We start from the raw sequence: 15918 nt of genomic DNA, 5'->3' as shown, positions 1-15918 counted from the left end.
TTATATTGAAACAAAATATAGTCTTGGTAGTCTGATTTTGTTAAATAATATAATCAAAATGTTCGCAAATTTGGGAGGGCAGTGTTATAGTAATGCAAACACTGCAGCTCGGGCTTAACTTCAGCATCATCAGAATTCCAACATGGGGAAGTTTTGTATCTCAGAAAAGGATATAGTATGTTCCCTACACAGGGAGAATAACTACGATCCTAAATATTTTTCTAATATAATTTCCCTAAAACCATGGGAAGTCTTAAAAGGCTTTGCCCTTCTGAAGGGCAAAGTACAGCTGGAAAATTCAGCTTCATTAGTAAAAAGAAAACTGTTACTTTGAAGGCTGCCAGAAAATTTAATATCCTCAATAGTACATTATTAGTAGTACATAAACTATTCCAGGTACAAAGAAAGAGCTCCAGCTCATCCAGTATTCAGCAGAGCTCAGTAGAGCAGGTAACTAAAATGGCAACCATCAAATGTTTTTTTTTGAATGTGCATTCAGCTGTCCTACTTGACAGGTGGCAATCTGTGATGTTTGAGTTTCTCAGGGTATACTGTGCAACTTGGGACGCAGTCTCAGCTCCTAAGCAGTCTTTTGGATGTGTTGCTAAAATGCTGTTCTTCAGGGAGGAAGGGCGGTGTTGCTCCCCTGTTTGGATACAAGCAGACAACACTGATTTTGAAATAGAGGTTTTTTATTGGACAGTGTAAATTTTCCATCTGTGCTGGAGGAGCTTCATCAATAGCCTGGCTGAAGTAACATGGTTTTCCATAGCCAGAGCTGTGGTGTTTCTCCCCCACCCCTAGCAAAGCATCAGGGTCTGCCATGTGCTCGGCTGCACAGATCCATGGCCACAGAATGCAGACCTGGCAACAGGGGAAAAACGTGAGGAAATGGTTGTCAGCACAATAGGATTTTTTCTATTTTTTTTTTTTTCCCAGAGCCACAGAACAAAACACAATTAGGCTATATACTCACACATTTCCATCTCCCCCAGATATTATTATGACTTCTTCTGCTCCCATGCAGCCTTGGTGTACATGACCTAGATGCTTATTCCAGCGAAACTCAACTTTTGAAATGTTCCCAGAAATGTCTGTATCGATATAGTTCAAGTATGTGTTGCCTGGCTTGAAAGTTCCCCTGCCAAAAGAAAAGCACAAAAATGAAGCATGCAAACGAGTCAGCTGTTTAAATTCCTGTGCCTTTCTGACTGCTAATGTGCAATGATCACATGGTTATACATAGTTCAGCTTTGCCATTTTTGATTTGTGAAGATGTGTCTGAGACCAGCAGTAGCCTCCCCTTGGGCCACAGAACTTTGCTCTCACCCTCCTTGCTGTGCTAACCTTTGTCTAGAAAGAAGAGAAAACAGAGAGAGAACAGCGAGCACATTTTGACCACAGTCTGCAGCACAGGGACCTTTGACCGCTGATCAGCTGCTTTCATTACCAGTTAGGTCACAGATCACAAAGAACAAGATGAGACCTAAAAAGATATATTATAAACTCTATGTAATAACAAGTTTTCCCCTAATCATGTTGCACCTACTTGTCAATTGTGTATTTTCTCCTGATCCCATTAGTTCCAGTCAAGGCTACATCTATATTTCCCTTCATGGTTTCTGTTGCAGATAGTCTGACACATATCTCTTTTCTCCAGCCTTTGAAAACAAAAGGAAATAGATGGTGGTTGTGAAGAGACTTCTTTCCCTCATATGTTTCAGTGTTTTTCAGGGAGAGGAGAGGTTTGCACAGATGTGCTTGACAAATACCTCTGTCTTTATTAAGGCAAATGTCAGTTCTGTGTGATTCTGGTGATATTAATTTCCTTGACAGTGGTGTAAACTACAGTTCTAACCTTTACTGGCCTCTTGGCCATGCTAAGTATTTAATTTGCTTTGGGCTACACTCTGTGCGGCCTCAAGGAATTTGTAATTTCCAGAATTTGGGTGGGAGTCTCACAGATAGTGCTTTAGCTCTGAAATAGGAAGAATTATATATTTTCTTAAATCATCTTAACTTCAGTTAGAAGATCCTGTAACGTCCATGCACACTGATTTCAAGTAAACACATTTGGCGAGTTCTTGTACCAGCTTTAGTGTGCAGTACTAAAGGAGAATCTCTTCACCCACTTAGGGCCGTGCTTTCTATAAACCCAACAGTGTAGATATTGACATTAGTGTATTCATTCAGATTTAAGGAATGCCTACTTTCTCTGCACTCATATTCATTTTTCCTCTTTTTGCTTTTCTCAAGATGAGACGTAAGATTTTTTTTGTACTTAGTTTTGCTTTTGTATTCTGGTGCCTAGTGAATGATGTCCTCATGTATCACTCTTGGAGGTCATCATCCAGGATGGTTTACATCTTATTTGCAAATTTCCTTATTTCCCAGTTCTTTGGAATTAATCACAATTAAAATTACACTTTCTTATTACCCCTTGTCATAATGACTTGATGAGCTTTGCAAAAATACCCTGAAATTATCTTGTTTATAAGATTTTGTCAGTGACAACAACACAAGTTTTTTGCTTTGAAATTTTGCGCTTTCAGCATAACATTCCTCCCACCTCCAGCTTTACAGACCTTTTGAATCCCCTATTCAGTTAACAGGGTTTCTAAACCACAGGTCAACATCAATTTCATAATCATCTCACCCTTATCCAAACAGAGCTGTTATTCCATATTCCTAACATATATAAAACTCCAGATATTGTTCTGAGCATCTCTTTCTCCATTGGATTTCTGTAGAAGCCTGTTTATTACTGTAGACTTCATTGCCACTCCTAATTCATCACCCAAACTCCAGCACTTACGAGCAAATGGAGGGTGGGGTCCTGTGTTTAAATAAACCTTTTGCTGTTCTTTTTCAGTTTTGTGAGAAAACACATCAGCATAATGACCCATCAGTGGGCATCCTCCCTTCTGGCATGGGAAGCAGGCTCCCTGGAGAAAAATAAGTGTGTGTTACAAGATGTTATCCATTTTAATTCCAAAGCTTAAAGTACAATAAAATAGAGTATTTCAGCCTTTTTTTTCTCCAGTTTGTTTGAAAAGGTGCTTGTTTCTGAGTTCTTAATATATTTTCAGTATGTATCAGAGTAGTGGAAAAAGGAGTTGAGGTGGTGGTCAGCCTGCTTGCTTCATCATGAAAAAAAAAACAACACAAAACAACAACAACAACAAAAAAAAACCCTGAAAGAAATGAGTTGCAAATCTGGCCTAATTATGTTTCTGCAGAGATCATGAATAAAGGCCTTACGGTATGCAATACCTTACTGCCTGATCTGTGACACGGGGAACATTTTTATCTACCACAGGGTCCACTGAGATGGCCTTATAATTGTTGTGGGCTGGGTATCACACTGGCAAGGAAGTTCCAGCTGAGTGTCTCATTCAAATGGCAATGATATTTAAGCATATGAACACTGAAGATTGGGGCTGCATTTTATTTGCTGTGTCTGCTTTTTTTTTTTTCTGTAAAATCAATCAGGCTATGTGGATTGAACATTGAGATGAGGGTAAGCACGTATTCAATTTCAGCTAAAAAAAAGATCTTAAAGAACTTAAAGAACTTAAAAAGAACTTAGAAGTTCTTTAAGAAGTTGAATGTGTGGATCCTTGGCTATTTGGGCATTAGATGAATAAAAGGCTAAATGAACATCATTTGCTGTCTATTCTTCAGCTGGCAAAATCATTTCCTTCTCTTCGCTAAATTGCACAGGGTTCTGGTTTGTATTCAAGTCCTGAGTTACATCAGACTTTCAGTTATGTGGCAAAATTTCTACAAGCAATGGCAACTTCTCAGCATGTCCTGGTTTCATCTGGGATAGAGTTAATTTTCTTCTTAGTAGCTGGTATGGTTCTGTGTTTTGGATTTAGGATGAGAATAATGTTGATAGCACTGACGTTGGTGTTGCTGCTGAGCAGTGCTTATACAGAGCCATGGATGTTTCAGCTTCTCGTGCTGCTCTGCCAGCAAGGGACTGAGGGTGCACAGGGAGCTGAGGGAAGCACAGCCAGGAATGACCAGAGAGATGTCCCATACCATATCCATTCTATATGTCTGAACAATAGGACTGGAGGAACTGGCTTTGGGGTTGCTGCTATGTGGGGACATCTGGTGCTAACTAATTCCATTATGCATCATTTAGAGCTGTTTTGTGTGTGACACTGCTGTGCTGTATAAATATGTGTCTCCTCTGCTCTAAATGCTGTGGGTGTTTACTGTTGTTTACTGATGTTTAGACATTGACAAAATCCAGTACCTGTCCTCTTTACGATGGGTTTCAGCAGGTTTGTGTAGCACTGGTTTAAGCGGGCTGCCTTCAGCAAGCCCACGCCCCTCATTGTAAACCTACACAGCTGAATCCAATCCTTGCTAGCCTTCTTATATCTTCATCTTTTTTTTTTGTAACTGCTTAGAGTGTGGACATTTACTGTCTTCATTTTCTTCTGGATCTGTTTTGGGGTTTGCTGCTTTTATATTTTGCCCATTTTTTGGCTGTGAGGATGAGGGCAGTCAGTAGGTCTGCAAAGCCAGCCTTGATTATATCATCTGGAGTCCAGAAGCTGTCTCAGAAATCACTAGGGAAAGAAGAGCAGGGCTGTAACCTTACCTCCTTCGTAAACACATACCTGATACTCACCGATATAAAAGCTCGGTACGTTTCACACTGGTAGCCAACAAATCCATTTGGAGTGATAATACTTTCAGCATAATACTGGAGGCTTCTTTTATGTCCACATCCAAGAGATCTATATGCTGGGAAAAACCCCATGTAGAAAAGATTAAAGGTACGTATCTACCATAAAATCCAGGCCAGAACAGCATATGTGGGTCTCTACGGCACAAAGCACTCTTGTGTCTACATCTGTATTTCTGGTGGAGAAAAGCAAGGTGCTGTCCATGTGTGTGCCATGTGAAAGCCCATGGAGGTGGAGGCGCACCTGACGGCCCTTTCGCAGCCCCCAGTCCTGCAATGCACACACTTGACTGCCTGAACTTTGCATGAGAACAGAGGAAAATTTAGCAGAATTTCCCTTTCATATTTCGAAGACTGGAATAATTCATAGTTGCAGCATTTGCAAAACATACAGTAGTTACTATGAAGTAGTTTTCATTTGCTTACCATTATCACAACGTGGTAATTTGTAAAACCACAGTTTCCACTCACTTCTAGAATTAAAGATAATTATAGTAATTATTTTAACTTCAGTGGCTTTCAGTGTTTTTAAGCTCTGAAAAATCTGCGGTCATTTGACATTGGTGATTCTGTGAAATGCTCAGAAAAGCAAGATGCTTGGCAGTGTGTCCTCGATTTTGTCTGAATTATTTGAAATAAGTGCATTTTGCCCTCTGAGAGAAATTTGTGAGCTGTTAATGCAGAGCAGAAGAAAGTGCAATTTGTATTCCTTGTTATAAGTACTGTCTTCATTAGCTCTGAAGCCTCTCCTTTATAGAAGCACAATATACCAATGTTAAGCTATAAAAATAGGCTCCTCTCTGCTGCAGCGTGGGGGGACTTTGCTCAATTATAGGGTGACGTCGTGGAGGCACTAAAGTAATTGCAAGGAGGCACAGCTTCTAGTGAAATTAAAATTTCACCTATAGTTGCTCATCAATATTTATGCACCTTAAGGACATACTGGTTGATGTTGACCAGGTATCAACTGGTCAACCCTTTGTTCTTTACACAGAGAGAAAGAAAAAACAAACAAAAATGTATTTTCATCTGTGTTTCTCAAAAACAACCTGGATCATCAAGGTTTCCTGAGTTTCCAGAATATGTTTTCTTTATAGTTCCTTCTTTCAAACTAATTCAAAAGAGTCTGTGCTTTAAATTTAAAAATCTCAGCCCTTATGGTAAGCTTACTTTGTGCTAGTGCCAAGTTCACTTAACATCTATACAAAGAAAACACAATACCTCTCTCCTTCGCATCAAAAGCTGTAGAAAGAACTTACTAAATAGCATTTCTAAAGCACTTTTTTACATAAAAGCACTGCATACATGTAAATATTATCAAACAGAAGAGATATGTACAAAGCAAGGTTAATATGAGAGGCAGGAGTTAACACTGTCTCTATTTTTAGGAGCTGCATGAACAACCCACTCCATCTGCTTGTGTTCAGTAGAGCTGGGATTGATTTTTACCACTCAACATGGAAGGAAGGCTAGTGAAATACGTAATTTTTGCTGAAAATTGAGATGTTTTTGTGTTGTCACTTTTGAAAAGAGTTTTGGCTCCAAATAATGTTGTGCATAGCAACTTTCTGTCTTGGTTCCTAACTTTTCAAACCAGTTGATACCAAGCATTTTTGAGACCCAGCTACCTACTAGTGGTTGAGATTTCAAAACATGTAGCTATGAATAACATGTATTCTTATTTCTAGGGTTAGAAGACAGGATTTGGGGCATCTATTTTGCTTTATCTCAGAATAACTCTTACTAACTGCCCAGCTTTCTTTGGAGAGCATCAGCTATCAGTTCAATAGTCATCTGATCATCTTCTATGTTTTCAAGCTTGTGCTGTTCCCTTTGGAGACACTAAAGCTGCTAATGATGAGTATGTCTGATGGCAGTAATACTGGGATGAAAACAGTCATTTTTGGATTATCCGAATCTAAGATATTTAAGTAATAGATGCATTCAAAAGGCTTTGCCTTAGCTCAGCCTTTCAAGCTGCAGCTGTAATGAGGCATTACTTCTTTACAACATACATACTTCTCATAAGGTCATTGATGTTCCGAACTCCTGGAGGTACACGAAGCTGCTTGCATCCTGGCATTTTCTTCCCGCCATTTGGGTAAAAATCCAGGTGGCCACAAGTCTGAAGAATCCCAGGAGCTGAAATATGTAAAATCATACAATCATGGAATGGCCTAGGCTGGAAGGGACTGGTAGCCTCCCATCAGATCAGCTGCCCAGGGCCCCGTTCAGCATGGCCTCGAGCACCCCCAGGGGTGGGACATCCAGAATCAGTGGAGACTGCTCACCTTATGATATGCTGTAGTCTGCCTCTGAGTATGCATTGGCCTTTATGTAAAAACTTACCAAAGTCAAAGAAGAGATGACCAGCGTGAGTGTGAATTATATCAACAAATTTTGCATCTGAAGGATCCAGCCTAACCATTGGGGGAGTGTACTGGAAAAGAGGTCCAGCTGGATCCAAACCTAAATGAAAGGAGATGTAAAGTAAATAATAACTTGAGTTATTTACTAAATGTGTCATTGCATTTCTACCTTAACTCCTCAGGTAAAAGTCTATTTTGTATTGATGTGTATGTGAGACAGCAGAAAAATAACAAGCCAGGTTTTAATAGAATGGTGTCTAGAGGCATTGCAGTGCAGTAAAAAATTGGATGGATGGTTGGCTTACTATAAGGGACTAATGTCACAAGAGGAGATGTGGTGGCTGTAGGTTTGTTTTGTTCTCTTGGTTTTTTTTTTTGTTGTTGTTTGTTTGTTTTTTTGCATATCACTGAAAGATGTTAAATTTTGATATGTTACTCCAAGCTTGCATATTTGTCTGAGAACTTTTATTTGGTCAAAAAGCTACTGTTCTTTGCAATAATGACATAGTGACATACAGTGAATACATAGACATACATAGTGACACATAGTGAATGCAGGGGGTTTAAAGTTTCATTTCAGATTTTCAATCTTACCTACTGAAATATTATGTTGGAGTGGACTTTTGGATCCAAACATGATAAAGAATTGCTAATGTTATACAAGTCTGTTATTTCACGTGTTGTGAAGTATCTTCTTCCTGCTCTTTGGTATTGCTAAAGACTACATGCAGTGTGCTCTAGGCACCTGTGCAAAGTAACATGTATTTAGCTCCAGTAGGGAGAGATTTACCTTCCTGTTGCAGTTCAGCCTTTCTCAGGGCTGTGACTGGTGACATGAAATGAGTGGCATGGGATAGGATATACAATGGCTTCCTTTGAGTGATGTCGTGCTGGCTGTACAGTTACAGGAAAGCAGCACAGTGTCTGTAACATATTTGTTAGGTAGCAGTGACTCTTTGGTTCTTTTTTAAGTAGAATTAAAATATAAATCTTCTACAGTTGAAATAGCTTCAGTACCTGTTATTCTTCCAATGCCAGGTTTTCGTCTCCCTGCCTCCCCTGCAGCATGTGCTCCAAGACTATGGCCAATGAAATGAATGTTGGCAGGAGAGTATCCATAGTATTTCTGTGAAGATGAAAGGAAAAGAAAGAAAACAAGGGTAGTAAATGGGAGATACAAGCCAAAGGCATTGCAGCATGCCCTCATGACAAGAATGCCACTGAGATCTGTATGCACTGGGAAGGGCAGGTGATGAAGGAGAGTTCTATAGGTGGGAAGTTACTACTGTGGAAGGTGGATTTTTACCAAGGTGTGGAAGAGAAGTTGTTCCTAATTCATTCCTACCTCTCTGGAGACAGTAACCTCCACTAGGATTGGGCAGTTTAGATAGAAATTAGGGAAAGGGAATTTGGTGAATCACAGAATGATTTGAGTTGACCTTATAACCAATCTAGTTTCAATCCACTGCCATAGGCAGGGTTGCCCCCCATGGTATCAGCTGCCCAGGGCCTCACCCAAACTGGCCTTGAATGCCTCCAGGGATGGGGCATCCACAGCTTTTCTGGGCAGCACTGCCAGTGCCTCATCACCCTCTGAGTAAAGAATGTCTTCCTAACACCTAACCTAAATCTCCCTTCTTTTAGTTTAAAGCCATTTCCCCTTGTCCTGAACATAGCTCCCATAAGTAATATTATGCCTATCCAAAAGGTGAATGACTCCTCTGACTCTTCATATCCAGCCTATACCCCTCATCCTGAACCTGTCTGTTCAGTGACTACAGTGTTCTATGGTTTTCAGCACTTTTTTTATGCCATGCCCTCTGGGTGAATATAGTGAAATATAGCCTTTATATAGTGAATATAGCCTTTGTGCTATCCGGGTCTCCACCACCCTGATCCTGAGGAGCATTTCAGTTTGTGCAGGATTAGAGACCTTTTATAACATTCTCAGCTGTAGTACTGAGTTCTGCACTTTCTGACTGTGTTGCATCAAATCTAAAGATGACACCGATCCACTGGCATTCATGTTCCACTTGTACCTCAAGCAAGTTCACAAAATAGACCAGCTCAGCCCCCACAATGCGGACATTGTTGACTGCATCTGTGTACAAACCACTGGAACCACCTCTCCAGTCAGTCAGAATGCAGTTCACATCTTCAACATGAAGCATGAACTGTCAGGGATAGAAACAGAAGGAAACAATCGTGAAGTACGACACTTCCAGGTTACACACAAATCATAATTAGTTTTACTATATGTGGGGATCTCCCTTTAGTTCTGTGAGTTCTGATTTTTGCATCTCACTCTAGCAGAACTGGCATACCGCTCTTGTCATGAGGCTCTTTCAGCTCTTGCCTTGCTCTCCTGCTCCCTTTCTAGTACTGGTTTTACAGAAGCCTGTGAAGCATCAGTAGGCTCCAGCCTACAGGGCAGAGAGCAGTGATGGCTCTTGTCAGTGGGGCTGAACCCTACTGGTGAGCAGTGAGGATAAATTGAATCATAGACTATCCTGAGTTCAGAAGGATCCATAAAGATCATCAATTCGAACTCCTATTGAGGGTAGGCACAGCTGAGTATAGGTTTATCCTCAGGACTTGGCTGGTGATTAACTGAAAGAAAAGAAAATTATACTGCTCTTAGGGGATTCTATTTAGCAGTGTGTTTTTCTAATGATGTCCTAGAAACTCAAATCTTGCTTTTATTCAGAAAGTTGTACTGCAAAATGATGCCATATACACCTGCTGTGTTTGTGTAACTGGTAAATACACACCTTTTTCCCATAACTGCTACAGAATCAACACAAGGAGGCAGAATGGAGGTAGATTTGAATGCTGCAGGTTTGACACACAGCAGTTTCATTTGTTTTCCATGTCAACTGCTGTCATTAGTTATAGGGGATCAGCTTATCTTAGTGCCTCAGTTAGAAAAAGAGGAAAGAATGATTTATTTTTTATTGTCCAAGCTGTAGTCTTGAAAATGTATACATTTGGATCATCTAACGGGATTCACAAATTTGAGTTCACATTCTTGAACTGTTCTGCCTCCAAATTCATCTCAAACAAACTATTCTATTTAGACTCTTCAGGCAAGGGAACTTTCTGATGGCTCATTCTGAAGCAATTTCATTTTTGAAGTACGCCTAAATAAAACCAAATCAATCTGCTGAACAGAGCATTTTGGTTTTGGTAGATCAAATGCCTCACTCAATCTGAAATGCTTTGTTTGAACTTTTGCTGAGGTGAGAAAGTGACTTTTTCCCCGTTATTATTGTCAAGGAATTGAAAAACAATCAATTACAGTTTTCACCACAGGGGTGAATGCAGCAAAAGGGCATTTAGCAAGAGGCTAAAGTGCACTATGCTCATAGGTAGGATCAGGAGGTCAGTCTTGTGAAGCTGAACTTGTTGCTAAGGTTTCCCTTCATGTATTCCCAGAATTAACCAGAAAACAGAGAAATAAGTTTTAGATGGGAATCATAAGGCAGTTAATTGGGAGTGTGTATGGATCTTTGCACTTTCAAGTACAAGTATGATGGCACCGTACTTTGCACATGCTTGCTATCCAGGGCAGGTCTGCTCCAGGAAGGTGGCCATGTATAATGAAGCGAGTTTTCCTGTATGCTCGAAAGTTTGAAGTTTTGATAGTTGAGGGATTTGAAGCAGAAATTTTCTGTGTCAGAACAAACAAACAAAACATCAACGGCGTGAATGTTCTGTACCAGTGCACACTGATACAGGGCAAAGTAACCCAGTAGTTCAGGCTTAGTTTTCAAATCTGAACAGATGGGTCTTGTTCCTGATCCTAAACTGCTTTGCTTGGGAATGTCAGTTAATGGCTTCAACAACATTAACTCCTAGTTAATTGAACTAATGATACTGACATCCTTTTCTCAATGCTTTGAGGTATATTGGCACAGTGTGTTGTGTAAACGTAAGATTTCATCAAAATTGGTCACAGAAGTAGAAATCTTCTGCAAGGCTGACTTTGACTCTGTACACGTTTATCTTCCTTCCTGTTTTTCTTACATAGGACTTTCATCTCTCATCTTATTCATATCTTAACAATAACCCAGACAACATGAGGAAGGCCATCAGGCATACATCAGAGGCTGTGAGTGTTTGGGGCTTTATCAGGAGGGAAGGCATTATTTTTGTTAGCAACAAAATACTGAATAACGTGTTGTTTTGAAACTTGGCACATAGGTATTTTTTGTTATAGTTTAGTAAGTTTAAAAAGATTGTCGTGATCAAGTTAGCAGACACAGACCTTCAGCAAAAGATTGATTCAAGTTAAAACTTCACAGGCTCTCTTTAGTTGGAGCTGTTGGGCTTGTTCTGAGGTGACTGAAAGAGTTATTAACGCCTCTATTACCTGTGACTGCCATTTACGAAAAAAAAAAAACAAAACAAGAAAACAAAGTAACTGTAAAGTTTTCTTCAAGACAACCAGAGCAAAAGAGCAAAACAGCCCCTTTTCATTTTTTTTTAATATTATATTATTTCATTTATCCTTACGCTTTGTCCAAGTCAAATTTGCAGTGATAATCATTCTCCATTTTTTTTCTTTAGTTTGCTCTTCTCCTTTCTAATTTTCCTTTAGTTTTTTATCCATCATTTATTTTTCATCCATTCCTTTCCATCTCTAATGAACACTGTTACTTTCTATTCCAATCTTCCATTATCTTCCCTACCTGCTTTTAGGGCTCAGTGTTGACCTTCACATGAGCAGAGTCTCTGAGACCAACCACATATTGTTAAAAGGATATGTGTGGGCCTGAAATATATTTTTCAGCTGAGACATGGGAACCAAAACTAAGCTTTCCTTTTATACTGCCTTGCCTGCCTCTAAATTTATAATGATTAAACTGTAACTGAATTTGAGCCATGTACATATTGTAGAATATGGATCAGGGCCTCTCCTGGGAGACCTACGAGTAAAGGTGTAGGAGAGAAGAAAGAGTTTCTTACTTGGTAGTTCCTGATGTTGTTCCTAGTGTAAAGGTGGAAATTAGTGTTCACAGCTGCTGGAGAGCTGGGCACACCTGCCAGCTCTCTGCCTGGGATCCCAGACCAAGGGGGATTGTCAGTAAAGCACCCAAGCCTGTCATAGCACACCTCCCTTCCTGGGGAACATAAAGAATAGCGTCAATGCTCTAGGAATGCAACAGGCCAGCTTTGACCATTGACAAGACAGGGCAGTGTTACTAGCAGGGAAATGGCAAATGGCTGGTTCAGATCAGCATGGCACATGTGTTCATTTTCATTATGGGCTCTGTTGTGTTCCTGTGCATCATGAACAGCCTAGAATTCAGCTCGGTTAGCTCAGGAGAAAGCATGATTAATTTGTCTAATATATTTTAAAACAGCCACCAGAAAAAAAAGACAAAAAAGTTCTGGATTCTTTCTGTGTCCTGAGAATGAACCAGTCTCTGCTGCCAGCTCAGAGTAGTCCTTCATTTTGTGCTAATGCTCCAGATTTTATGTAAATTGTTTCTTCTGTGCAAGAATTAAAGACAGAGATTTTTTTTTTAAAGAAGCTCAAAACATTAAAACACACATTACTAGTTGCTCTACCACTTACACAAACCGCCTCTCTTAAATTTTATCATCGTAAGGATTCAGTGGAAGTGATGATGTCAATAGGATGAGAGGAAATGACCTCACGTCTTGCCAGAGGAGGTTCAGGTTGGATATTAGGAAAACTTGTTCTCTGATAGAGTGATAATGCACTGCAACAGGTGTGGCAATGAGGGATGTGATATAGTGGGCAATATTGGTGGTAGGTGGAAGGTTGGACATGATGATCTTAAAGGTCCTTTTCAACCTTGATGATTCTATCAGTCTATTCTACAATTCTGTGAATCTAAGTGCAAGCCTAGAGCACAGCACAGCCCAGGGAAGTGTCATGTCTTCCTGTATGGCAAGAGTTTCCCAATTTCTGTGATGGCTTTAATAAAATAACAATGTAAATATGACATATGGGTGTTGCCATTAAATGCCATTCTTAAACACCATGATAGCACAACAGTTGTGGATTTGCAAGTCATTTTTATGGTTATTATAAAGACAATGAAGCCAAAGACAAAGCTATTGTCACTGTGCATAGGTGACAGAACCAGAATGCATCAGACCGTAACTATTTGTAACTTGGTACAAAATGCAGGGTAGGGCACTATATATTGGAAATACTTTCAGAGGAGGAAACTTGATTGTAGAGCTGTAATTTAAGAAAATGACAGAATGTCTACTGAAGTCCTTTCCTCTGATGCTAGGGAACTTCTGGATTGTATTTCACTGTTTCTCCTTTTTGTCCCTGTGCATCCATCCCAATGGAATTATCCTTTATTATTGTAAGGAGATGTTTGAGACCAGGACTATTTTCTTGTTCTCTGCATAGTGCTGTGCAGTGTATGTGCCTTGGTTGGCAAAGTGTTGTAGTTGCCGTAAATGCTCCTGGGTGGTTGGCACGGGTAGGGAACACTTCTGGAAGAATTTTAGAATCCATTATTATATAAAAATACCTTTCTAGTTCCCTTTCTGTTTGCTGCAGAACTCTTTAAAAAATTAGAATGATAGGTTAAATGCATCACAGGCATGACAGAATTCATTACTGCTAATGAAGAAATCTATGATATCCATTCCAAAACATGTTCTTTTTCTAAAATGTAGTTATTCCGGTGTAAGCTGTGCACAGGAGTTTTTGCTGTTTATGGACTTTATCAGCTATGTGTCTTACCTTTGGCTGCATCAAGAAGAGAAAGAGTAGTGATCCATACTGCAAGCACCTAAAGCAAAAAAACCGGAACAACACAATTCAAGCTTAATTAAAAATAAATCCAGAATTCACCTAGGAGTTTCCTTGATCCAGTAATAGAAGTGATAGGACCATAGAAGAACTATGGCATTTAATGAGCTAGAACCAAACGAATAAACATTTCCTTAGATAGCAATGTTTCAAGAAAATGCCTTTGAGATTCCTCGTTTGCCAATGAACTATTGAGTTATAGGAAGCATCTCTTAAAGATTCTCCTCCTGACCTTGATAAACAGAAGCTTTTTGACCTATAGATCTGCAACTCGTGTGCAAGTGAATGAATTTTGTAAGGGATTTGCTACAATATTTTTAATAGAGAAAAGTTTCTTCTAGGCTTTAATAGAAAAATTACTCACAGAAGTGCTACTCAGTGATTGTGTTTTAAAAGAACAGGCACAATGTCTGCATTTCCAAATCATGCCAATAGCAAAGATCAAAATGAGTTTTCAAGACTATCATCCTTGTACACTTATCAGTATTTGATCACTTAATCACTAGCTGATACGTAACCATCAGAGTGCAGGGAACCAGCCATGTACTTTCAGGTAAAGTAGGGCATGTATTTTATGTGTAATCTTACTCATAGTAACTTATCTTTAAAGGAAAGATGAGGAATTACTGAGGTACCATTAGTCAGTGAGGTAACACATGTAGAGTTTGACTTTATAACTTGTTTTCTACACTCTGCATATTAACAAGGTGTGCAGAATACAACATGGACAAAAGAAGAAAAGTAAGAAGTGCATGCTTACTATGCTGTGGATGTTAACAGCTCATCCTTTGAAAACTCTAATATCAGGCTCTGATCCTACAATAAGTCCTGCATCTCCTCCCACCACAGTCCCCTGGAGTTGGTAATTTGCTGTTAGGAGCCAAGAGTTCGTCCCTGTAGGACTCAGTGCAGATTCATGCGTGTTCTCCTTCCACCTCCTCTGCTCCACCACTCACAAAATACCCCATGCCCACCGTGATTTGAGTCCCTCAGATACTCTTGGCTCCAGTGTATCCCATTTACCTTGGCAAGGCTCAGGTGAGTTCTTAGAGTCCACCGTGGCTGATTGCAGCAATTGTAGGAGCCCTTTGGAGCAGCCATTGGGAAGCAGGACGGCTCTGGGCCCACCTTCCGAGAGGACACTCACCCTCCCACCGCTGTGTAGCATCTGTGGCTGCACTGCCTGGTGCCAACAGAACTATCGTTGTGTCAGGAATGCTAAGATGTCAGGAACCAGTTTAGACCAGTTGCTGCGAGACTCCGCCTGTTTAATGCAAAGTTTCCAATAGGGTGTTACTGTCGTTTGTCAGTAATTTAAAGCTAAAAAGTGCAGGGAGGTGGGATGCAGCCTTTCAGCATCAGGAGTGGGGTTTCTACCATCAGCTAGGTGCCCCATCTCCATGCAACGCGGAATTGGGCTTCAGGTGACTTTGCTACAGCCATCTGCATGATGCCTGAGTCCCAGTATTTAGGATCCTGTTCCAAACTTCTGAAAGCAAAACCATCCCATTTAGACCTGTTCCCTGCCTTAAATATTTCAGTCTTAAGCAAACTTTTCAAATTTGTATTTGACAAATGATTACATCAGCACACAAAAAATATGTTGAGAGATCAGCTAGCATGTATGTTTTCAAAGTATAAGCTGTCACTTGAGAAAAATTAAAGAGATATATATGAAAAGGGGTTAAAAATGTAATTGCATGCTCTGTCTTCTGTTGTTTGTTCATCTTATAGTTATCTCATACATAGTTTTTGCTAATGGATGCATTACCTGACTCTTTGAGAAAATAACAGGAATGCTCTCCAAGAAAGAACAGTTCCTTGGACAAGTTGTCACCACATCCAATTGCCATGGATCATAATAATTAAACATCATCATTATATTAATTGCAATCAGTTTAGTTTTTAGTTTTTAGATTTACAACATCTTTTCACAGAGAACAGCACTGTCACACTATTATACTAACATTTCTGATCAGACCTTCCTAGAAATCCTTGTTCCTGTATGTAGATGCCAATGAGTAACTCACATTTTAGCA

At 39.8% G+C, this 15918-nt stretch overlaps 1 protein-coding gene across 1 annotated transcript; it reads right to left on the bottom strand.

Moving 5' to 3' along the window:
- Positions 1 to 695: 695 nt before the first annotated feature.
- On the bottom strand, positions 696 to 15210 carry LOC100549117 (pancreatic triacylglycerol lipase-like). The gene is made up of 13 exons (XM_010714773.2): positions 14903 to 15210; positions 13811 to 13859; positions 12043 to 12197; positions 10619 to 10744; positions 9114 to 9248; positions 8092 to 8200; positions 7055 to 7174; positions 6725 to 6847; positions 4649 to 4764; positions 2816 to 2945; positions 1550 to 1661; positions 977 to 1141; positions 696 to 864 (listed from the first exon to the last, which is right to left on the bottom strand). The coding sequence occupies exons 1-13, from the start codon at positions 14978 to 14980 to the stop codon at positions 801 to 803; spliced, it is 1482 nt and encodes a 493-aa protein (XP_010713075.1). The 5' UTR covers positions 14981 to 15210; the 3' UTR covers positions 696 to 800.
- Between the last annotated feature and the right edge of the window lie 708 nt (positions 15211 to 15918).

This window comes from Meleagris gallopavo, chromosome 8 (assembly GCF_000146605.3).
Source record: "Meleagris gallopavo isolate NT-WF06-2002-E0010 breed Aviagen turkey brand Nicholas breeding stock chromosome 8, Turkey_5.1, whole genome shotgun sequence".
Classification (NCBI taxonomy): domain Eukaryota; kingdom Metazoa; phylum Chordata; class Aves; order Galliformes; family Phasianidae; genus Meleagris; species Meleagris gallopavo.
This window is presented reverse-complemented; position numbering and strand designations above follow the sequence as displayed.

What these genes read in the sequence shown, in the direction of transcription:
- LOC100549117 (XM_010714773.2), bottom strand. Translation starts at nt 14,980, where the DNA reads ATGGCTGCTCCAAAGGGCTCCTACAATTGCTGCAATCAGCCACGGTGG. An exon ending in GGATAGCAAGCATGTGCAAA is followed by an intron (nt 9,249 to 10,618) that starts GTACGGTGCCAT and finishes TATCCCTGACAG; the next exon opens with TTCATGCTTCATGTTGAAGA. An exon ending in TCTGGGGGAGATGGAAATGT is followed by an intron (nt 865 to 976) that starts GTGAGTATATAG and finishes CCCTGTTGCCAG; the next exon opens with GTCTGCATTCTGTGGCCATG.